The sequence below is a fragment of the Dicentrarchus labrax genome, unplaced genomic scaffold (genome assembly GCF_905237075.1).
Source record: "Dicentrarchus labrax unplaced genomic scaffold, dlabrax2021, whole genome shotgun sequence".
Classification (NCBI taxonomy): domain Eukaryota; kingdom Metazoa; phylum Chordata; class Actinopteri; family Moronidae; genus Dicentrarchus; species Dicentrarchus labrax.
In genome coordinates this window covers 7,740,010-7,764,050 of record NW_026136702.1, presented here as the reverse complement: position 1 = coordinate 7,764,050, position 24,041 = coordinate 7,740,010, and the positions used below count along the sequence as shown (strand labels likewise).

Genomic DNA, 24,041 nt, shown 5'->3' with positions numbered 1-24,041 from the left:
CTTTGAAGCTATTTTAAGGTTTTTATAGCGATGACAAGGGTGTGTCTACAGTAATTTGAATGGGAGGCACTGTGGATTGGGTGTATATGTGTTTGTGTGGCGGTATGAATAGGTGAAGCAAATAAATGTGTGTGTTTATAGCACTTTAAAGAACCAGATGGCAGCATCACACAGAAGGCCAGAGCAGGAACATGGAGCACTAGAGCTTGAGGAGATGCTCTTAACTGTTAACTATACGATTTATTTAACTGATGTTATGAAAACTATAAAAGACAAAATGCACAGTATGCAAATTTATGCTGTAAAAAATGTATTAACATTTTTTCAGGAGAGCACAAAACCCATATGTTATATACATATGTGGCTGCCAATCCAAGGCTATAATCCATGCAGTAATCTGATTTATGGTCGACCACACAGGTCTTGCATCTTAATACATATAGACTTGGAATAACATATTCATATTGCATGTACACAGCTAAGTTGTTATAAGAAACATTCCTCAAGGCATATATGTAACTCTAGGGCACAGATGTAAACACCAGGATCACAGAAACACTACAGAAAAGAGATGATGATTATGATACCATGGAGTCTTTTTAACTTAATATGAAAATGCTTTTCTAATTAAAATTAAATTGAAATTGTTTTGCTATTTAATAAAATCAAAGCAATTACTATTACAGTATTTTCAGAAACTGGTAGATGTTTTTGCCCACCCTCCTTTGGACCCAACCCTTATGATGGGACAAGGATTGTGTGTTTAAAGTGTGCAGTGCCCATGTGACTCCTTTCATTAAGCTGGCGGTCCGCTATAAAAAGTGTGGTCCAGCTAATGCATACTAAATGCTATATACAAAATGTTTGTATAATTTAATTATGGTTATTCCATTAAGTCATAAATGCGGTTATATTGTAATAAGTCGCCATTGTTCTTTATCCTTTCACTTGAATTACTTCCCAGAATTACTATTAAAATGCAATAAATATTTAATGATCAACACAAGCAAAACAGTCTCAAAAATAGATGTTTGCTCTGTTTACATAGCCATTCTTCTTTATGTTAAGATGCAGAATAAAACGAAGGTGGTAGCTGTGATAGGACAGTGACAAATGATGAACACCTTTGAACACCTTTTCTGAACCTCCCTCTCCATCCTAATGATTTCATTAGCAACACTGGCATGTTTTCATTCCAACAGTGATGTTTATTATCACTAAAAGCTTTTCTTTTCTGTGTTCTTCTCTTTTCAGGAAAAAGGAAACATTGCTGTTGTATTTAATGTCGGAACAGACGACATTAATATTGAGGAGACGTCAAAGTTTGTAAATGACGGAAAGTACCATATAGTGAAGTTTACGAGGAGTGGGGGTAATGCCACTCTGCAGGTGGATGACCTGCCAGTCATTGAGCGCTACCCCACAGGTGAGTCACCCATTCTCCCTTTAATTACATCTGCTGCCACTAAAAGGTGATGAAATGACCAAGAGATTATCAAGTAAACTATTAAAGCCTTATCTGTTAGGATGTTTTTATGTTGACTAGGCATGTGCTTTAATTGCTTTTTTATGTTTCTGTTTCCAGCAGCTGTTAAGAATAATACCAGTGTTGTGGAGTGTTTTTTCTGATCTCTGATGTTTATCGCTTTACATTAATCAATGCTGTTAAACATCCTAGGTATTTGTAAATAGCTTGCACTTTAGAGCTTCCATAGTCTAAAATATAAGCTGTATAAAAGGGCAACCACCCACCCTGTCTACATGTCTACATTTTACAGGACTTTCCATATACATAAATAATCCACCTACAGTTTATGTCCACAGTAAGGCAAATCAATAGACTATTTACGGACAAATTACCACTTTTATTGTGGCAAGTAATTGTGTGCCAGTTCAATATTTATTTCCTTGCCAATACAGTAGATTGATTGAATTAAGGCGACAGGGTAGACAAACCTGTAATAAGACAGTAAAACTAAATGAATACCTGAATTTATCTCTTGCTTACTCATATTTAAACACCAGATGATCAGTTACATTTCAGCAGATGGTTTAACCATGACAATGCACTTTCATATTAATCAATTCAGAGCCTACACCACAATTACTCATATAACAAATGAAGCTATATTCATATTCTTTGTCATTAGTGTTACGACCAATATTATTCATTGTCATTTGTGTAGCACTTTTCATAAACACAGCTTACATGACAGCAGAAGATGAATTCACTAATTACTGCCCCGTGTAATGAGTATTTAGTAATTGAAAAAAGTATAATGTATGTAATAAGTTCAACTTTATATGACTGGAATACTTGCACTGGCACATTGTTTTATAGTGTAGTCGTAACCGATAAATTCCATAGATGGAAATTTGTCTGTGGAAACAACTCAGCAACACTGGTATGTTCCTGTAGAATGTCAAGATGTTAGTAGTATGATGGCTCTGAAAAATAATTTAAATGTCACTGCTTGTGTTGTTGAAATGGTTAACTTTTTAACTGCTTAAAGGCTTTGACAAAATCTAAAGAGCATTAAAGGAGTGTGACTATTAATTTCCTGTACGATAATGCTCTTATTAGAACACCACATTTATTGTAAGAGCAAGTGCAAGATTTGTTCCACAAGAGTAAAAACTGTACCCCAAATCAAAAACATGTGTGTTACATTGTGAGCATGCATAAAATGACTGGGCAGAAGGACAAACAGAAGACAAATTCAATCTGTCTTTCCCCTTTTGCATAATATTTGGTGACCTTTTTAGCTATGACCAGTGCATTCATCCAAATGAAAGAGGGTTTTATGACTGGGACTCAATCCTCACTGCTTGCCTCAGGTGCAGAAGGGAAGCTAATGGCTTTTGACATGTTGTGGACATGGCAGAATGCACAACAGGGTTAAATGCCTGGATGCTACTATCTCAATCTTCAAGAAAAAGTCAAAACGCCTATGATACAAACAGATGTGTTGCTCATAAATTGGATGGAGTTTGTGAAAACAACTTTTTAGGTCTTTTTAAGTACAACTCAAGAGAAATTAACCAGCTGGTTAAACACTATGGAAGTAGTTTTTTAAGAGAATAATTGTTTTTTTTTTAAGTTATTAATTTATTTGACTTTTTGAAGCCGAGCAATGGAAAATCTAGCCCAGTATATTAAACACTAGTTGTTAACATAGTGTGGGAACAAAATCTGTATATACTTAATTCTTAGTCAGTGTAATGTAAAATCTAGAAAAGCCGAAGAATAACATTAGATTTTTCTCTCTTATGATAAGTGCTGAGTTATACATCCTGCAGGGAAAAGTGACCAATCTCATCCCTACCAATCACGCATCAGTGACAATGCCAAGTCCAGCTACCTTATTAAGCTCGTCGCAGACTAATTACATCCAATCACAATTACTGCACAGTTCCTCCCCTCACCCCCAGCACACAAAGCCATTATTCTCTCAGCTCGCCTGTAGTTTGATTAGTATCCATGTATGCCTCTAACGCACTCATAATAGCAGCCCTCAGCCACTCTTAGGCCACTCACAGATCAACAGTGATTATAATAAGAGTAGACAGCAAAGATAAAAATGATGGCTGGAGAGTGAGAAAGACAGAGAGGAGGAGATTATATGGGAGGGAGCGATCATTCTCAAAGCAAGGAAATAATTGCTTCACCAGGGCCTATATTGCTGCCCTCGTAATCTCATTAAAAAGTCTTGTACTGCATACTTATGGACCATTTAAAGTCTTTAACACAATTATTAGAATCTAAAATGCAAAACACACACGCGGACACATAACTAGCCTTCTATTTGTTGTAGTTTTCCTTTATTCTCGCCCTGCTTTCATTCTGTGCTGTACACAAAAGGCTGGGCAGCAACAAAAAAATCATCCTCTTCTCCCGAGTCCTGGCCATGGAAGTAATACCATCACAATGGTACTGCCAGGCCCGCAGGGTACTGTGCAGTATCCTATCGGAGCACCCAATGAGCACTCGCTGCGCACAAAGATAATGGAGAAGTCCCTGGCCTTATTCTTTTACTGTTATCAGAGCGTGGTGCACTTACAGAGCTCTCTGTCTCTCACTCCACTCCCCACAGCTCTCAGTTCCCCTATTTTTCTGTCCTTTTTACCCTCTATCTGTCCACCCTTGCCCCGTCTGTCGATCTCAGCCTCTGTCCTGTTTTCCCACCTTGCAGTGTGGAGTCTGATTTGTGGTATACAAGGGGAGGAGGGTTAGCTTTATCCATCAAAGCTCAATCCTATCTGCTCTGTTTCTCCTCTGTTCTATCCATGAGCCTATTCAGCCTATTGTGCAAGCTGTCATCACTGAGCATGCTTAAAAAGTGGTGCAATGGCCACCAAAGTCAGAGTGGAAAAAAATGAAGCAGAATAATGAAAATAATAGTGAGATTTGTGTAGGTTCCTCCTTTTTTTAATTCTCCCAGCTCCACGAACAGAGGAAGCATTTGCATATTTGTTTATTTAATGTGGCGAGTGTCCTAGGGCTTGTAATGAGATAAAGCTCCCACCTTATCTGACCACTTTATTAACAAAAAAGAAAACAAGTGAGTGAGGGCATAGCAGGTCAGTTGGGAGGGCTCAGCTGAATCACTGCTGTCTGGCAGAGGAGATAAGCCAGGCGGTCCCACACCAAACCAAATCACCACTCAGCAGCAGTCGCAGGCTCCGCTCGCAGGCAGGATGAATGGGCTCTGCTGCTGCATCGAAGCCCATGGGATAGCATTGTTTAACACTCCGGTGTCCCACAGTGGGGATCAATACACGATCAGACCTTGATTATATCCACACTTAATTAACCTCAGTATAAGGATAGGCTGAGCGTGCCACGGGGCGCAAAGCCAAACAGATAAAGTGCTACTGTCTTTGAAAATCGAGCATGTTTTTGCACAAAAGTAGAGGATTTTGGCACAGCGGCATTCTGTGAGTGTGTGCGTGTGTACTGTATGTGTGTGTGTGCCTGCCCCCCCGACACTCTTCTGTGTCTTTCTATAAGTTTGCTTACCTTGCTCTTCAACAAATTATATTTTTTGTCACAAGATTTTGGAGAAAAAAAAAAAAATTGTAATTTTAAAATGAAAAAGACATTCAGAACACGTTTATACATGGTGGCTGTCAAGAAAATAAGCAAGCATTTATGTAATGAAATTAACATGAATTAATAATTAAAATAATTAAAATCTGGTTAAATGCCATTGTAATGTGTTGCTCTTCTACAGTCTAAACTCATGTGTCCTCACCGTCCTCCCAACAGCTGTAGGCTAACTGCTCTCCAGAGCCCAGTTTGATGCTGACCTCTCTTCAGATGAGGTGTCACAGTAGCAGGAAACACAGAGGTGACATAACTAACACCCCATGACTGACAAACGGAGGTGACAGGAATTAACAAAGTCCATGAATGCTCCGTGACAACAGCAATTAATGGAATATTCATTAATTTAACACATTTAAAAATATAAGGAAGTACAGCTGTGCGCGTGTGTGTGTGTGTGTGTGTGTGTGTGTGTATGTGTGTGTGTGTGCTTATTATTTGTGTATTAATTTGTTTGTGCGTACTTCCATCTTGCACAGTGCTTAGAAGATTAGGTGGTGCAGAGCTCCAGGAGACTTGCATAAGGGAAATATGGTGCGTGTTCAACACCAGGCAGTATGGTAGACGTTACATAAGCCGAACGCAACTGGAGGCTGGTATGCTCTGCATCCTCCTACCTGGAGGAAGCTTAGTGATTTTCTAGCAGCAGCATAAATTAAATATGTTGTTCAGTAATTCTTAACACTGTGCAACCACAGAGTTTTTGTTTTTAAGGAATAAGTCATATGCTATACATGCTATTTTTCTTATTGTTAACAAATCCCATGAAATGTTTGTGTATTTATTGCCTGTTATAACTTACATCTCTGTGCCACAGAGCTCCATTCTTGTCCAAAAAATTATTAAACCGCTCACACAAATTAGCCTGTTCTTTCATGACCATAAACCAGGCTGCTTTAGTTTATTTTACTTTTTTTAGTCAATCTCACAAACACCATCCAAAAATACTCACTAGAGCACCAAACGTGTATTAATCCACAGCTGAAAGTAGTCCCAAACAAATACACTATTTGCTCCTTTTTAAGTGATGTTTGCTAAAAGCTTCAGTGCCCAGCGTCTTGATGACAGCATTAAGCATTGTTTTATTTTATTTTTTTACTTATATTTGTGTTCCTGGGCCTGGGTAGTCAGAGCTGACAACTTCTCTTTTGGTCTTTTTATGGGATTTGTTGACAATTTCAAAAATAAAGAATGCCTTCAGCCTTGAACATCATTCAACATAAGTGAGTACACTTGTACAATTGAGTTTTACAGGTAAAAAGGGTTTATGTTGAAGATGACAACAACATGCAAGGTTAAAGCCTAGAGTTTATTTTGCAGTCGTTTTAGCATGAAGGTGCTCCATTTATATTTTCTAAGTAACATTTAGAGATCCGCATCAAACAATGTACACAGTTTCCCTGTGTGGTTTCGTTGTAATGCAGAGTGTATCTTTCTGCGTCACTGTTGAGGGAGAAGTGTACCACTAAATCTCCTTCACAAGCCTTTGTGCTCCAACCTGGCACAATCAAGTGCAGCCAAATTCCATGAGCTGCATAGACAAGCCTTAAACCCTTTTCTGTGTAGCTGATCCCCTACAGTAATTCAAGCTGATGCGATTAAAAAATGTCTTTTTATGCGTCTTCTTACCTCTAAGACCTTTCATCAGACCAACTGTGCATCTGTTACAAGGTTACCTCCTTTCCTTCATGTCTCTGCGATCCTTTCCCCTCCAAAGCTATTCTCCACCAAATCATTCTTAGCTACCGGATCTTTTATCTGCCCGAACTGAATTAATATAGTTGATGGGACAAACATTGTCAATCTGCCGGAAGAATGGAGCTGACGGAATTCAATCTCTGCAGACAATACCAGGGGAAAAGCACTCAGAGACAGTGCCACTTGGCTGAAAGTCTTCTGTTCTGCAGAGGTTATTGGCCTTGACAAAGGGTGATGCAGAGTTTGCCCTCATTAATGCCAAAGCGCCCCTCCAATCTTGGAGTAGAGTTTTTCTGTAGCTGTTCTTTCTCCATCCTGAGACTTATTTGGCTTATTCTCTGAATACTGTCGGAAAACTACTTTTCCAATGACTTTATGTCAATAATGTGTGATATCAGTCAAACTCATGACTTTTTCTTCTTTATGACTCGTAGCTTTTGTCAAAGCCGTTTTATTAAAGTTTTTACAGTGTTTGTACCTACTCTGACATTGTCTTCTGACTCTCTCTGACTAGATGCTCTGAATGTATACTGTGTTAATTGTTGTATTGCAATTAGCTTATTATTTCTTGTCAATTAGGCTATTTATAAACGGGGTGGGCATTTGTAATATGTTAAAGTTAAATTGTTTTATCCTTTAAACCATAAAAGGTTGATTCACCAATAAATTTAAATGATGTTCTTTTTGAAAATGTATATAACTAGTTTAAAAGCCAGTTAAAATGGGAAAAGACTAATGGGTTGGAAATATTTGGGTAAAGATTTTGTAATGGAAATGTATAAATTTGTGATTTGGGTTGGTTTATAACATAACTCTATTAACCTAGATGAAACATCTGCGTGGTAATTCACTTATTTTCAATTAATATAGGCCTAATTTGTTGGCTAAAATAAAATAAAATGAATGAAGTTTGTTCAAATAATGTTTCAGTAAATATTGTTTTTTTTAAATATACAAAACATTTTAAATATAAAAACGTTGTGCAGTTGTATAGCTCCAGCATTAAGTATGAACATTTAACCTTTGACCTTACAGATTGTAACCAATGAAATGTCTCTTTAAACTTTAAAGGCAACAATGATAACGAACGCCTGGCGATTGCTAGACAGCGAATCCCATACCGTCTTGGTCGAGTAGTTGACGAATGGCTACTCGACAAAGGTAAAATCACTGATTAAAATTTCAAATAAAATAATTTGATCATAACCAAGTTGTAGAGATATTTTGTAAATAATAAACATAAAAAATAAATGTTCAGTAAAACTTTAAAAACTAAATGATTTGAACAGTTAAATTTAGTTTGTAGTGTTGCATACTTTTCATAATAATGTATTTATTTTATAGATGTCAGCTGTTTTAATACGTGTTTATTGTCAACTTAAGGTTAAAGGGACTGTAAATATGAATTTAAATCCACTTACTGAAGTAATAACAGCATTGTTAAAATGTCTATAAATTACTCAAGCATTTTGCTGTAAACATCTAAATGATAAATTTAAAAGTTATAGTTTAGTCATTCATTAGTTGCTAAGTGTTATTTGAAACACTTTTGAAACATATACACTACATATACAGTACATAGTGCCATTTGATCTTTCTGATTAAACTGCTAGCAATGATAAATAGAGTGCAATATGAATTGGCATCAGAATTTTGAGTCCCTTTAACAGACATTGTAAATATGTATAGGGCATTAGATAAAGGAACTGTAATATAAAACAAACTGAGTGCATGCTTTGTTTTTTATAGTTCAATAACAAATTCATATTTTTCACTTAAAATGTGAAATGAGCCCTATCATTTCTTTTTTGTTTGTCTTTTTTGTTTGTTTTTTCGGTTTTGCGTTATGACAGTGCTGTCATAAAATGTTTTTTTTGGTTTTCCATGTGCCCAACCATATCCGTTCTGAGTTTAATTTCCCTTGGTTGCTTTTGCTAAAAGGATGAATAGTTTCAAATTTAAGTGTGTCCTGCTTCCTGTGAGATTGCTAACAAGAAAAGTCCAATTCTCACTGCTTCTAGCCATTTTACCATAGTTTTGTTTTTTTGTTTTTTTATGCTTGCTATACATCAAGTTTTTAAATCTTTTAAGGAAAGATGTAAGATAACATAAGTAAAGCATAATGGAATATATACTTTTGGCTTTCTTAGACAAATGTTTTATACATGTTTTTTTCCCCAGGCAATTTCCTGCAAACAAATTGTCCATTTATATTACTTTCAAGATTATGTTATCTTTTCAAGTTAAACATATTGCATACCCATAACATTACTTCTGATTAATCTTTGTTCTTGTTATTTAAGATTAGACTGCCCTTTTAGCAAAGCTGCATTGATCTTCTAAATCCTGTGTTTTTATTTTATATGTTTTGTTTTGTTTTTTTCATAGGCATCTCATCATTATAACTGCAATAAATTACCAGGGTTTGCCTCTACAACCCGTAATTTATTGGTCTCATTAGCCACTGGGCAAATAATCTGTCTTTCTGTCTTTTTTTTTCCTGTTCAGTAAAAGTGGCTGAGTCCACAGTTCAACATTCTTGTATATATGTAACATTGTTTTCCCACAGGACGGCAGCTTACAATCTTCAACAGCCAAACCACTATACAGATTGGGGGCTGGGAGCGAGACCGGAGTCGATCCTTTCAGGGCCAGCTTTCGGGCCTCTACTATAATGGCTTGAAGGTGTTCAACATGGCCGCGGAAGGGGATCCCAACATTAGGATCCAGGGCAGTGTGCGGCTTGTGGGGGATTCACCCTCCTCTATCACACCACAGTCGAGTACCACAGCCAATCGCTCTGAGACATCCACGTCCATCATGGAGATCACCACCACCACGGCGTCCAGCCGGCGAGTAAAGCAGACTACGCCACGAGAGCCACAGCAGGTAAGATTGTCTTTAAATGATTCTGTTGTAAGTGACTTCCACTCATGTCATTATTATCTCAACTTGATCCATTTTAAAATACTCACAATGCACAGCATGACGTTCAGCACATACTGGAATGTATGCCTTACTTTATTGTGTCACGTCTTTCTTCTCCTTGAGTTCTCTGACCTAAAAACTGAAGGAAAAGAAGTGGATTGTTCCACCATTGGGAGCAGAACCACAGGCACACTGTCGAGCGCTTCTCCCAGCGCAATCAGATGTGGCACCGTGTGGTGTGTGTGTGTGTGTGTGTGTATTAGTCTGATAACCATCCTAGAGGTCCTCCATCATCTTTATCTGTCCTGCATGAGCAGTGCAGCATCTGCAGGAGTATATTACTTCTCAAATGTCACAATGTGTGACTAAACAATGCAACACAAATCCTACCAAATGAAATGGCGATCAGACATTTCCTCTAAAATCTGGTACAAAACAGCAGCAGCCACGGATTTTAAACCAAAAGTAAATAAAGTAAAAAAAAAAGTAAATATGCTAAATGTGTAAAATGTATTCTCATATCATTAAGAAATGTCTTTGTGTCTTAGTTTGAATAACTACTATATTTATTTCGCACATTGTCTGTATAAGAATGAAATTCCTAATCCTGCTAAGGAAGGAAACTGCTAAATCCTGGAGGTCCTCAAAATGTAAATATGAATTTAAGCATTTTCGTCTTTGCATTTGAATGAATTTCAAAACCTGTTACTTTATTTACTGGCATGATTCCATTGTGAGTAAACTTGCAACAAACATGCTGACAGAACTTCATTACCATCTAGGAATACGTGCACACTGAACAGTAGATGGTATTGACTCATTTAGGTCACTAAGAAAAATAGTTTCAGTGGATTTTTTTTTATTAAAATGAAGAGCATAGTTGGAATGTAGGAAATGTCTTCATGTGTTGTTGGTACAAAACAAAAATAGAAGCTTCATGGCCCACAGGAATTTTTCAGCCTGAACAAAGAATCAAAAGCTGACCTCATTGATAAGTGACAAACGTGCTGTTGTTATGATGTTGTTGTTATAGAGGCGAAGCTACCCTGTTATATTGAAAATTGATTAATGCTGAGCTTATTATTATTTTTTAAATTATGGGCACTTCACATTATATGAAACTCAAGTAAGGAATGATAGAATGCAAGTAAAATGTAATTGTTGTGTAAGACAGAAATAACAAAGATAATTAGAGTGATACACGCAGGGAGAACACAGGCAAAGTTAAAATGTGTGTCAAAATGTCAAATATTCAGTGAGTCACTTGCAGTAATACATAGTAGCGTAAATGAAGCATAGTCATCGACTAAAATGACCCTTTAATCAGGGTCTAATCAGCTTTTACAAATATAGTTTTAAATCATTTTGGATTTAACTCATTTTGGATTAATCGGATCGGGTAAAGGGAGATTATAACATCTCCAGGAGGGGGTAGGTTTAACTTCATAATGAAAAATATATAAATTTTAACATATACATCAAAATGCTTTGATTTTAATTCACTTTTGACAGATGGTATAACTTTTTTCTGTCTTTACTGATTCACTGAGACAACAATTAACACACACACACGCCTCAGTCTCTTTCAAGGATTTTAGACAAAAATGTTTAAGTGCCTTTGAAGTGTGATGTTGCGTCCAGAAGTAACTCAAAAGATGTTCTTTAAGCCCATTTGAATATTTATTTTCACATTCACACCTATTGTTGCCTTCATCTCGAAGGACGAAATAAAAAAGCCTTTAGCCTTTGATGTCAGTTTATCTACATATACTTGCTTTTATATACAACCTTAATTTCTTAAAGAACCATATTCACAGAAGTCAAGTTTATCTTTGAGTTCAGCAGACTGTTCAAGCTACAGCTCACATTATAAAAAAAAACCCAGATAATTCACACCATTTCAACCCACCAGCAGTAAAGACCCCACAGTACTGGCTGTCCCCCTACTCTCTCTCTCTCTCTCTGACCTGAGAACACCATAACAGTTTGTGTAAAGGTCTGCAGATGCTGACAAATAATACAATCATAAATATTGATCCAGGGGAATGGTTTTCTTTCAGACTCAGCATGGTTCTTGAACCGTTGCAGGAGCATGTAATGCAGGCGAAATATCAGACAATAGACTATAATTATATCCCAGCTCCATGCAGTGTTATAAATTGCCACCAAGGAACCACGAGATTGGCATAAAGGAACAGGCTTTATAAGCGTTTATAAGCTTTATAAGATGGATGCCCATCTTTTTCAGGCCTTTTCATCTGGAGAGAAATAAAGTGATATAATTGACCATGACAATTTAGTAATCCATTGTATTACAGAGATATTTTTTGGTTTGGATTTGATATGATGTTTGGATATCTGACATTATAGCTTTATGCTTACCAGATTCTGCTTGAATAGTTTAATCAATAACCGTTTACCTTGTAGCAATTATGTGTACAGCTATTGGTTTTGATGTAAGCAGTGTAATGTATATAAATAATGTAGTTCAATCCAGGTTTTTTGTGAATCTTATTTTGCTAATCGTTTTAAAAGTATGTGGTGTGTCAGTGAGGCTTCAGGCAGGTTAGTGATACTTTGATGATTTTTTTGGCAAAATAAATTTAGACAGAGGTTTTACTGTCAGGTTATGTTAAAAACTCACATTTAAACTGGTATATAATGGCTTGGAAAAAGGAGAATAGTCAAGGCTAACTGTGATGGTTTAGGTGTTATCTAATGCATTCACACGGAAAAAAAGGTCACTAGATTAAAGAGTTGTTCCGTGATGTAGGCGGAGAGATGAATGAGGCATGCAAAAACGTGTGCATTGGGAGATGTCAATGTGTTCAGTCTGATTCAACGTGACGACCTCCCCATGGAGAGCTTCTGCGGTAGGACATTACTGTCTCAGGACACTACACTTAGAAAGACATCGTGTCTGGCCTCTGTAAAAAGAGATGGTGCGTTCACTGTCCTTTCCCTTGAATAGTCAGCATTTTAATGATTGTCCAGCTGTTCCATCTCCCCTCTGATGGCGAATGCAATTCACAGAATGCTTTTATACCCTGAGAGCCTTACATTACGGGAACACATACATTTTTAGTATGGCTTGCCCCATTGCAAACGGAATAGCTAACACTGACTAACATGGCTACTATCAGGCTCTAACCATTGAAGCTTGGTGAAAGTAGTGTTCCAGAAAAACGAGTTCAGTCTGTCAATGAGGACCATTTGGAGACCTTTTATAGGCCTTTATAACAATGAGGGGTCATGGTCAAGGCACTTTTGTGTTAACTCAGCACACATAAATCTTTAGGTCACTTGTTGTAAGTGCCTTTTGCTTTGACTATCAATATTTATAGTGGCTATAATATATTTTTTTATATTAACAATGGATCACATGCCTTTGTGAAATGTGAAAGGTTTCACTCATAGTGATGAACCAACAGAGAAACATTCCAACTCTGCAGTTTCCCTCAGCTGTGGAACGTTATAGCGTCTTCCAGCTTATTGTTTTGGTTTTACAGCCCACAACTCTATTTTGGTCTGTGCCTCAGTTAGCTAGTGAACATATTGGAGCATTTAGCAGCTAAAGTGCCAGATTTTCCTTAAGACATTGGTAGAGACCAAAACAGAGCTAAAAAGAGAGTGAATGTTGGACTTACATTAATCAGGTAGACAGTAACACAGAAAAAATACATAGATTTTTACGTATATTTGACAGAAACCAAGAGACTAGCAGAGAGAACAAACTGTGTCTTTGTCAGAAAACTGGGTCTTCACAATTGCAATGGAGAGCAAATACTAAATGAAGCAGAGCTTCATGCAATAATCTTATTAATCAGTTTGCTTATGAGTTGACATAACCCCCAGTCTCTGATAACTGATTACACACAGTCAGTGAAAGTATGTGAATTCTTTCAGTGACACCGGCTTTGTAGGTCTAGGATATGTCTTCTTGCACTGGCCCACTTACATTCCGAGACGGTAAAGCCTGTACTAATCTTCATTAGGGTAATGATTTTGAAGTGTCTGAGGGGACACTGCCTTCTCAGGTGCCCTATCAAAAAGTTCTCTAAATGCTCGACTGGGGTTATATTGTTATTGAATACTGTGGGCCTTGGCTTATGGGGAATATGACATTAATGTCATTCTTTTCAAACCACTGGGTGTCCACTCATGCTTTATTAACAAGGATATTATCATCTTAGAGCACACTGGTCTAATCAAGAAAGAAATGCATCATGGGGAAAAAAACTGATGAGTCAGAATGATTATTTTAATAGTGATTAAAATTTTATCTTTTTGCTTAAGGGATAATCGGATTGATTCAATTCCAGGACTTACAACCCACTCAAATAGTAAATAGTAAATAATAGCGAGACCTAGCCTTGATGCAACCTTTATTTTGATCATATCTTGAGGTTTCCTGACTAAGAGATTCTACTCCTTTGCTCTTATGTGTCAAATAATCTCTGCAGTGGCAGTTTCTGCTGTGTGCTTTCTGCCCTGTGAGGGGGAGGTAGTTTACTGTAGGGCCTGACTGTCATGTCTTAATGAAGTGTCTGCTCTCTGTAGCGGTGCCTGGTCACATCCAATTAAACCATAATGCACTTGTGTATGCATTTGCAATATACCCAGCACACAACAGACCAGCTACTGTACACATACACCAAGTAGTGCTACTTACTTCTCTTGTCTATTGATATGATTTGAACTGTTCCTACCTCAGCTACATGGTTATGGAAAATTAGTGCTTCCCCCATTGAACCGAAAAAGAAGTAAACTTTTTTTGTACTGATTAGAGACACATTTTCTGATAATTTAGGTAACATTTACAAAATCTACTATAAATATGCAAGTGATGGATATAACTGTAATGTTAGTATTGGATACTAAATGCATGGGCGCCAAAGCCAAGATAACATGTTGTATGTTGTAGCTTTTTGAAGGGCTGGTGGACAAAATGAAGGGAAATGTCAATCTGCAGAAAGATAGCCTTTAATACCAGATGATGCTTAATCAAAACCACTCAAGGATAAGAGATAGCGCCCTATGAAGCTGTTACCATCCTAGCAAAAAAAAAAAAAAAGACGAAAGCCGGCTATCTAGAAGAGTCATTGAGAGCTCTTGACAGTGATAGATCCTCACCTGCATTGCTCTGTATTATCAACCCTGGCCAGCACACATACAGTGTATAAATCTCACGAGCGGCCATAGTGTGAGGCTGCCATCCACCACCAGTACTGTCTGCAGGAACATCCTCTAAAGTTGGTTCTGGCTGCAGCATCAATGGAAAGACATAAGGAAAGAATACTTCCGGAGAAAAGTGGCATATCATAACCTTGTATGCAGTATAGTAATGTCATTGTTTGGGGAATGTATTGGCATCTAGAGTACAAAATTTGGTGTGTGTTCTATGTTGATATTCAATCTAGCAAGCAATTAGTCTGTGGATCACCAAAGTCTTGCTCTAGGAGCCTTGGAAGACTTTTTTAAACATTGTCTTGTATTTAGGCCAAATGGTATTTCTTAAACACAACAGTAAAATTTGACCTCACATGGCGTTTCATGCTTGCCATGTTTCTATAACCTTTTTTGCAAAGTACAATTTCTGTTTTATAGCTTGTTGCTGGTGGAAATTCAAGAAATGCAGATTACAGCCTGTTCCTAGGGAGAATTAATGGCCACTATGTCACATCATTGCCACCAAATAGCCAATTGGCCCCACTATTTCTGAATTAACCCTAGGTGAGGTGGGTGTAATGGCCATTCCGGGGAAGTGAGGAACATTCAAAACACATTGTGTGGGCCATTTCATTTGCACTCACAGCACATGGTTCAGTTCCAGCTGAACTGGCTTGTAGTGGCTCTGTTTGTCTTGGTCCCTGAGACAAGGGGCCGAAACCTGGCCTCTCTATAATTTACTGGGATAATCGAAGATTTGACATGCTGTGCTGATATACCTTCAGTGCAGCGTTTGGGTACCTGCTAGCCTCCCTTGCTGGCTTTTACAAACACACTATAATAAACTTAGTGTCACAGTAATCTTGTGGTGAAAAATCCTCTGCAACTTAGTACCCAATAACTGCTCAGTCTGCAGCTTCTCTCGTTTTATAATCATCCATGCACAATGTCTCTATTGTATCTGGGACTACCTTTAGGCGCTGTTGTGATTGTCTTGATACTGGTAGGGATTATTGTTTTACAAGCTAAGGCTGCAATGAGTCTGCACAGGCTAGATTTAATACTAATCCTGCATGCATCAATATTCAGACCTGAGACTTATCTCGGGTATTAAGCTCTCCTCAGGCAACTGCACACATGCAGTGCAGGTTTTTTAATTGTGATACATGATATGATACTCTGATGTGAGTTTAGGAATAATTCAGTCCTCATTTAGTTTAAGATGTTTGATTATATCTACTGTACTTTTACATTTTGACAGTGACCCTCTGATCTTTAGGATAGATTTTAATATGAGCAAGTCTCCATCATCAAAAGACCAATCTTGCAGTTTCATATTCTAGTTTGACCTGTTGGTAGTAAATTTGAACTTGTGGAAAAGCTAGTTTTCACTGCATAACAGTTTTTTCTCTCAGTGATGTAGCATTAAAGGCTCTAATTATTAGACTAACTGGCACCAGTAACTGAAATGGATGTTTTGTTCAGGTCCCTTTCTACCTGCACTACAGTTCTTTTGTAGCTCTTTTCCACTAGAGGAACTTGAATATGCATTACCTAGAGCAAACCTTAACCTTACCTTGTCTTCCACCATTTACAAACCAAAAGGTTTCTGATATACGTCATCGAAAAGGCGACAACATATGGCAAAACCAACATTATCATTTTTATGTTCAAGTTTAGTTGTGGGACAGACAGCAATAGAAAAGTGGTACTAATACATACTTTCTTTTACATTCACATGTGATGACTTTTAAATGCCAGTATCGTTAAGTCAATTGAAGGGCCCCACCTGCGGCAGGAGTCCGACAGAATGGAGCAAAAAGGGAGAGACACACAAGACTGGCAACAGAGCAGCTCCCTCCCTACCGTCCAGCTCTCAAGAGTCAGTCAGGTCAAGATGCACCAGCAGCTGCCAACGCTGTGCTCTCTCCCACTCGAGTCCATGTCGTCAAACCGAGCAGCTGCTCCATTCTCTCCAGAAGACAAAGTGGTGGCTCAATCTTTTTTTTTTTTTCCTCAAGAGAAAATAAAATATTGTAATGGAGTGTTTGGTCATGCTGTCCCACTACTTACTGGAAAAAAATGCTCACTACTGGAAATGTCACATTGGATAATGCAAATGCTGCCCAAACGTTACCGGGAATTGTAATCAAATTGGTAAGCCGCTGCCCAACACTGCAAAAACAGTTTACATTGCCAAATGCACAACAACACAGCAGAAGACATGGCAGGTATTCTGAATCAATGATGAATATCGTCTCTATATTCGAACAAAGGTCCTTGCATTGCTCATCTAAACACATGCCCTAAGTTATATATAGTGGTGTCTGCAAACAAGCTGTTGCACTTCTTTCCCCCCAGAGTACCTGAATCATTAATTTAGTTTCACCTCCTGAGCAGTCCCCAAACTTAACTTCAGGAGCTCGTCCCCAAAGTGAGTGCTGTACAGTGGAAGCAAAAGCAGAACCTGTGACAATGGCTACACCTTAACGTCAGTGTAGTAGAAAAGGTTGTCTAGTGAGCCTATATTACCAACCTGCATACACACTGACTAACCTACCGTTGTTAGTCTCCAAGATGAGCTATTTTGTGTTTTTCTTGTCTGTTGCAGCGAGATGATCATCACTTTCTTTGCATTCCAGTTTCAATTTAACAAAGTTATCAAGAAAAAGGCTTCTCACAATAGTACAGTAAGATGTTTTTGATTGACAGGCATGCACTCAATCAGTCAAATGGCACTTTTCTCATCAACTAATGCGTGTAAGGAAAAAAAAACATAAGTGTCGTCAGAATAACTTGAAGTTAAAAGTAATGCTCCTGCTCATTTTATTGCAAAATGAAAAGCGTTGGCTGACTTTCTTTGTTCATCTCATGAGATTAGTAGTTGTGTACCCATCTGTGTTTGTGCTGGTGGGGTCATGTGACTACGACGCATAAACACACCACTCTTTCTGCCGCATCTATCATGGCTTTTATTGCTTTTTCTTTGTATTGGAAAGAGACACATGAAAGATACCAGGTTGTTGCAGGAAAATGGTATGCACTTAGGCCACCAGTGAACTCACATGACAGTTAAATGAGTCTGCCCAACCCATCTCAAACAAATGTGAGAATGATACCAGTGGACCCACTTCCTGTTAAATTGTCATGGAGAAAGTGAAATCATGGTTTTGAAAATACCCAAATTATTTGGGAATATCAAACTATTCCCCATGTCTTTTTCTTTTCTTTGTTTATATTTCCTCCTTTTGTGATTGGGACACATCAAAGTTAACACTTATTCCACCCCTACTTTATTTTCCTTATTTCATATAACATGATCAACCAGATAGATAGCACACCTGTGTCAAAAATCCCCCTGCAAGTCATCTGAAGGATCTTCCTTAAAGAGAGTGATACGAACCTATACAACACAAACTGAAACAAGGGAGTCTTTGAGTACAGTTTATTTTATTTGGTGTCTGAGTAGAATCTGAGCCAGTTTTGTGACATTGCACTGCATTTAGTAGAGCTCATTGGGAAATTACTGATTTGCAGAGTTGATCGCACAATTGTTTCTTTTGTCTTTTGCTCTAGTCTCCTTTTCCTATATGCCTTTAATAGGAATTGCTCGTCACATTGCTAACCAAGTGGAACTCTTTTCCTTAACTCACCCAAGATCAGGCAGATCTTATTGAAAGACAAAAACCAGACATCCTTTTTCTTTTTTCTGATTTCTACCTCTGTGAGCTCACCAATTAAAAACAGTCACATGCACAGCAAGCTGAGAGGTTACTAAGGAAACACACAATGTTCCACATTATTGGAAGAAGGATTAATCTGCAAGGGTTCAGTCATGTCGGAGTCTCATGGACTTACTGCAGTGTTTGGTGTAAGTGCCCAGTGAGGTTGTAGTGCCTTCAATTATTAACAGAAAGAAAACATCCTAGGGATAAGATTTCCCCTGCAATGCAGATGTATGGGACTGACCATCATGATATACTGTAAGCTTGAGGGAGAAAAAAAGAGCGATGGCTATCAACTGGCTCGTTTCACTGACAGGTATGCTATTGATTTTTCTGGTTTTATTATATTTATTGTCCTTTATGAAAACGCCTGGTGTCACCAGCTGTCCATCCCAGGGAACCAGAAAAAAGTGTATAATCCAATTGCTGCATATGTAACACTAACAATCATTTGATGGCAGCAGAATTACAGGATATGTATATGGACAGCCCTCCAATGCAGCACTTGTGTGCCTTGCCGACCTCCCCCACCTTGCCCCCAAAGTGAGGTGTGTGTTGTTGTAGGTGGTCCTGGAGTGTGTTGCCCCAGGCCCAGTCATGGGTTTGTGCCCACCAGTGCTGACAGATGGCAAAGGAGGTAACGCTGTAGACCTGCCGTGGCCCCAGGCCCACGGCGCTCACTCCCAGCGACAGACCATATCCATCATCTCAGCCTCACCAGGGGCCATTATGGAAGCTGCCCTTCAACATGGTGTTGTACCTTTGAGTCCATGTGACTCGCTGATCCAGTCCACCTTGGCAGGGGTGAACACGTACATGCCAGTGTGTGTTGATGCGTGTTCACATGTTTTGACAAATGTTTAAATTTATTGTTAGTTGACACCCGAGGCAGGCTTGTCTGCAGCAAGTATGATGTGCACATTAGTCAGCTGAAGCACCAGGATGCCTCATCTTCCTTTGGTGTTTGCTTATTTTAAAAGTTTGTTAAAATTGTCACAGCCAAGTTCATCATACCGACTGCCATTATTAAGATAGTCAACAAAGAAGCATCTTTGTTTTCTCTGGTTTCACACTACTGGCAGCATTACAGACGACTACAGATTGTCCCACCAAGTCTGTTTGGATGACAAGAATGAAACCTACGCAGTGTGAATGTTGTCTCTGTTGTTTTATAAAGTGTTGGATTGTGTGTGGAGGAGATACTGAAAATGACAGCTTTACAGCATGTTTTATAGACCATATTGTTGTCTCTCAGGACATTTGCTGTTATGATTTGTAGAAATAGAAAATAGTCCTGGGCCAACTGTTGAACATAAGATGCAATTTGTCCTAGAGTGCATTGCTCCCACCTGCAAGATAGTGCGATCAGCTGGTTTATACATGACATTCATGAACACAAGCTCCGTGCCAACTGCTCATCGAGCTGTGCTGAGTGTTTCCATTTTTAAAAATAATTTACTCAAAAGCAGTAAAGTGTCAGGCCCAAACTGCCACACACTTCTAAAAGTTTGTTTATTTATGATACAAGCACTGCAAGTTAAATCTAACATTTTATTTCTCAGCAAAACAGAAATGATAAATTTGTTTTATTTTTTAGATAGAACCCATAATGTATCCCTCAGGATGAAGTTGTAGGAAACAAATCCACTGTATTTGGTTGCAAACAGCATTAGTAAACAAAACAACTAGAAGACCTTGACTTGAGGGGTGTAAATCTATGTTTATCTATCCAATTTTCTGTATTCAGAGTTTCATACCAGCCTGGTAATTGAGTCTACAGCCTTAGATTAAGATCATACTGTACACATATCAAGATGGCTGGGCCTGCTCAGGGAGCAGCCATCTTGAGCTGATGTTGAACACCAGATCAAGTACTATAAAGGCGAGTTTAGGGATGAAGGGGAGGATAATATAAAGTAACGTCATTACAAGATAGATTCAATTAAGGTAAAACAAATTCCAGAAGGTACAGAAATGAAATAAAGGCATCCACATACCAGCAAATGAATGAAGTTAGTTTGTCAGACAATTGGACATGAGAGAGAGTAATGGAGAAAATGGCCTTGGGAAAGGAATATAACTCAATCTTCAAACCAAATGCTTATAAAATGAATCAATTTTATTTAAATGAATAGGTTGACATTTTGGGAAATATTTATTGTCTTGCAGAAAGTTAGATATTCAGTTCTTGTGTCTTTACCGTAAAAATGACGCTACAGCCAGAAGCCTGATAGCTCAAAGTCTGTCTACTGTAACAGCAGCTTTAAACTCACAAATTAACTTTCCATATTGAAATGTCTGAAAACAGCTAGACCTATATGATATATTTTGTGGAGTTGTGTACTTACATTGTCCCAAATGTTTCAAATGTTCACACCCAGAGACCACCGTAATTTTATACAGATAACGATGTGTTTCTTACTTGCCTCTAGTTGCTATGACTTGATTAAAACGTTAATATTACCTTGCCCATGAACATGATTCACGTCATAGATTTCCATCGCCAATAGTTGTCGCCCACGATCCAAAGCTACCTCAAGACGTCATCAAACTATGTGTTTTGTTCATTTTTTGATGTGAGAGAGACACCTTGCGGCAGAACTTATACACGTTTAATCCGTACAAAAAATGTCATGTTCATTAGTGAGCTTTAGAAGTGTTGGTTTGTTACTTTCGGACAGAGCCAGGCTAGCTCTCTCCCTGTGTTTCCAGTGTTTGTGCTAAGCTAAGCTAATGCAGCTGCTGGCAGTAGTAGTAAAAACATGTTGATTTATTCATTAATTTCATTTTTTTGTTTATTTCGTTTTGTAAGTCTAAAGCTGAATGACAAGTCAAAAATAAATAAATAAACAAAAACAGTATCTATAAATAATTAAAAGCAGGGCCAGTCAAAAATTGCACTGCTGAACAGTCTGGCATTATAACTCTGCCACAGGGATGGATTGGAGATGAAAAATCAATTTTACTTCAGAGACTCGTAAATTTAGTCTTTGTATTATTTAGATTTTTTTCTTTCCCACCCAGAATTTTATCATTTTTTCTTTTGTTTCCTCTCCACTGAATGAAATCATACCTCATTAGTGTATAGCAGTCTCACTTGGCCCTTTGTGAATGACACATCCAGACCTGGAGGACAGGAATCTGATTATGATGACGCTCTGTGGGAGCTACAGGCGACCTGGTCTGCTGTTGTAGGGCAAAGCTGCTCTTCCTCCTTCCTCATGTCATGTTTTTGCAAACGTTACACATGGGAATTAGACCCCAGTACATTCATCTCAGCAGTGATGGCATCTATATTAGGATGACAAATTTGTTCCTGTCACCTGATGAGGGACTGGGACTGCATGTCAAGACGCAGGTAAAGTCAGGAAGACAGCGATTTGTGGCCGAGCTGCATATCTCTTCCTCTCCTGCTCTCTCAAACACACACAGCCACATGCTTAGATTTGTCATCTATTTTTAGATTTTGAGGGAAAGGAACGTGAAAATGAAGAATTACATAGTCACTTTGGTTTGAGCCAAACTATTTCCACAAAATGACAAGTGTTTGTATGTTAGTATTTAGATAGAAAGCACCATGATTACGAGCCATTCTCTAGTAATTGTCATTCCTCCCTCACTCCCTCAGCTTATCCTTAGTGTATGATATTCCTCCTGGGCAGTTCCCTGCTCTCAGGCCAGATTACTACCAAGGCAAGCTGCAGACGCGCACAGAGCTCCAGATTCGATTTCAGATAACAAAAAAATCAGGGCATCCAGAGGGGAAAATGCCTCAATGCCAACAGATTTCATTTATCTGAGAAGTGTGAAAGCAAGGATAAGGGGGAGGGACAAAGTCGACCATGTAATATACTTCTATGGAGCACTGTTTATGCATAGGCAAGAGAGAGAAGAAATGAGAGAACAAGAACGGGGGAGCGTAGGAGGTAGATGGAGGCAGATAGTGTTATGAATTTCATATTAAGATTTTATCATTTAGAGCATGTAGCTAACAGAAGGCATCCAGCTCTCTCCTGTGTAATCTGCTAGAAGCTGTATTCTACATGGCAGCCGCTCAATGTGCGCTCTTTCTGCACTGTGAGGTGACTGCAGGCACTCGTCCATATTGTGTGCACATTATTTATATGTACCCAGTAATAAATAATATACACCGTGCTTGATTATAAATCAAAATATCAACTGTTTATCATTCGGCATGCAGACTGTCTTGAGTTTTGAGTTGTATGAGAAGGGCGAATTAGGCAGCAGTCACACATGGTTCACTGTGAGTCAGTGACTGACATGGTGATAGTGTGACGCAGACACTGACTGGGAAGTGGACTTTTTGTCTCCTCCCACGCAGCCAGACAGGCAACTTTCTTGATTAACTTGGCGCCTGAGCCATATCATACACCGCACTTAGTGTTGAATTTGCATTAAGGCCATGCGGATGGCTGCTCCTAGAAAATAAGTTGAATGGGGTCCTAAGGGGGACTTGAGGAACATCTACAAAGCAGCGCAGCAGTGCCTTGAAGCAGCCACATTAAAAGGAGTCCTCACACAGCAGTGTTCTTGGGTCCCTGAGAGGGAGCGTGTTTAACGAGGGCATGGGCATTGTGTACATTTTGAAGCAGCTCTGTATTTGCTTCATATCCACATCTTCTTGTACAGTCCACCTTTACACCCCTACATTAGCTTTCTACCTGTTCCTTTGTATCACTCTCTCAAATGCAGCCTTTCATTTCACACAGCAGATGCTTTGTCTGGGCCTTTGCACCAAGCCTGCAGTTGACCTGTCAGTGCTCACTCTGTCCTAAGTGTTATTGTTTTTTTTCTTTTATTCTCAGACACTAAATCTGCTGTTTTTACTGTATTTATTCCCATGACTCTAATTCCACAATGAGAAATTCATCAACATGCTGTTATATTACCAACAACACAACTCAGTAATAATCAAATCCAATGCTCTTTTGTAGACATACAAACCACTGGACAGATTGGATTCGCCACACTGTTGATGTGTAACAGAAATAATGAAATGTAAAGTATTTTCTGCAATCCCTACTAAGTCTATTTTAGTCCTAATTAGGAATTAAATTTATGGATCAGGGTGTGTAACGCAAAATGTCATTACCAGTCGACATGGGAATGTGTATCTTCCTGTGGGACACCATGCTTGTCTGTTGTTCGGTATACCCACTGCACGCTGTGGTGCAGGTGTGTAAAGCTGCCTCCCAGCACCTTGTTAGACTGTCTGGGGTGCAGTGACTTAAGCCTCGAGGAAGATGTATGGCAAGACAGGAACATGTGGGTACCAGGGGAGGAGATGGAGAGCCTCCGACCATTCTTTTTTTAATGACACTCTGATACTCTGCCTGAGGTCCAGTTGCAGCAACAGCTGCTTCGTTTTAAATAAAGCAAAGCCTTACTCCCAA

At 38.6% G+C, this 24,041-nt stretch overlaps 1 protein-coding gene across 25 annotated transcripts in view; it reads left to right on the top strand.

Moving 5' to 3' along the window:
- Positions 1-24,041, top strand: part of LOC127375151 (neurexin-1a) — a 240,738-nt gene that overhangs the window by 194,438 nt on the left and 22,259 nt on the right. For 16 of the 25 annotated variants that reach the window (XM_051421192.1, XM_051421106.1, XM_051421085.1 and 13 more), the window contains 3 exons: positions 1,255-1,426; positions 7,877-7,966; positions 9,375-9,694. In XM_051421192.1, the coding sequence (XP_051277152.1) occupies positions 1,255-1,426; positions 7,877-7,966; positions 9,375-9,694 (582 nt within the window). The remainder of the gene's footprint in view (positions 1-1,254; positions 1,427-7,876; positions 7,967-9,374; positions 9,695-24,041) is intronic. The other 9 variants (XM_051421146.1, XM_051421137.1, XM_051421201.1 and 6 more) reach the window with 1 other exon arrangement.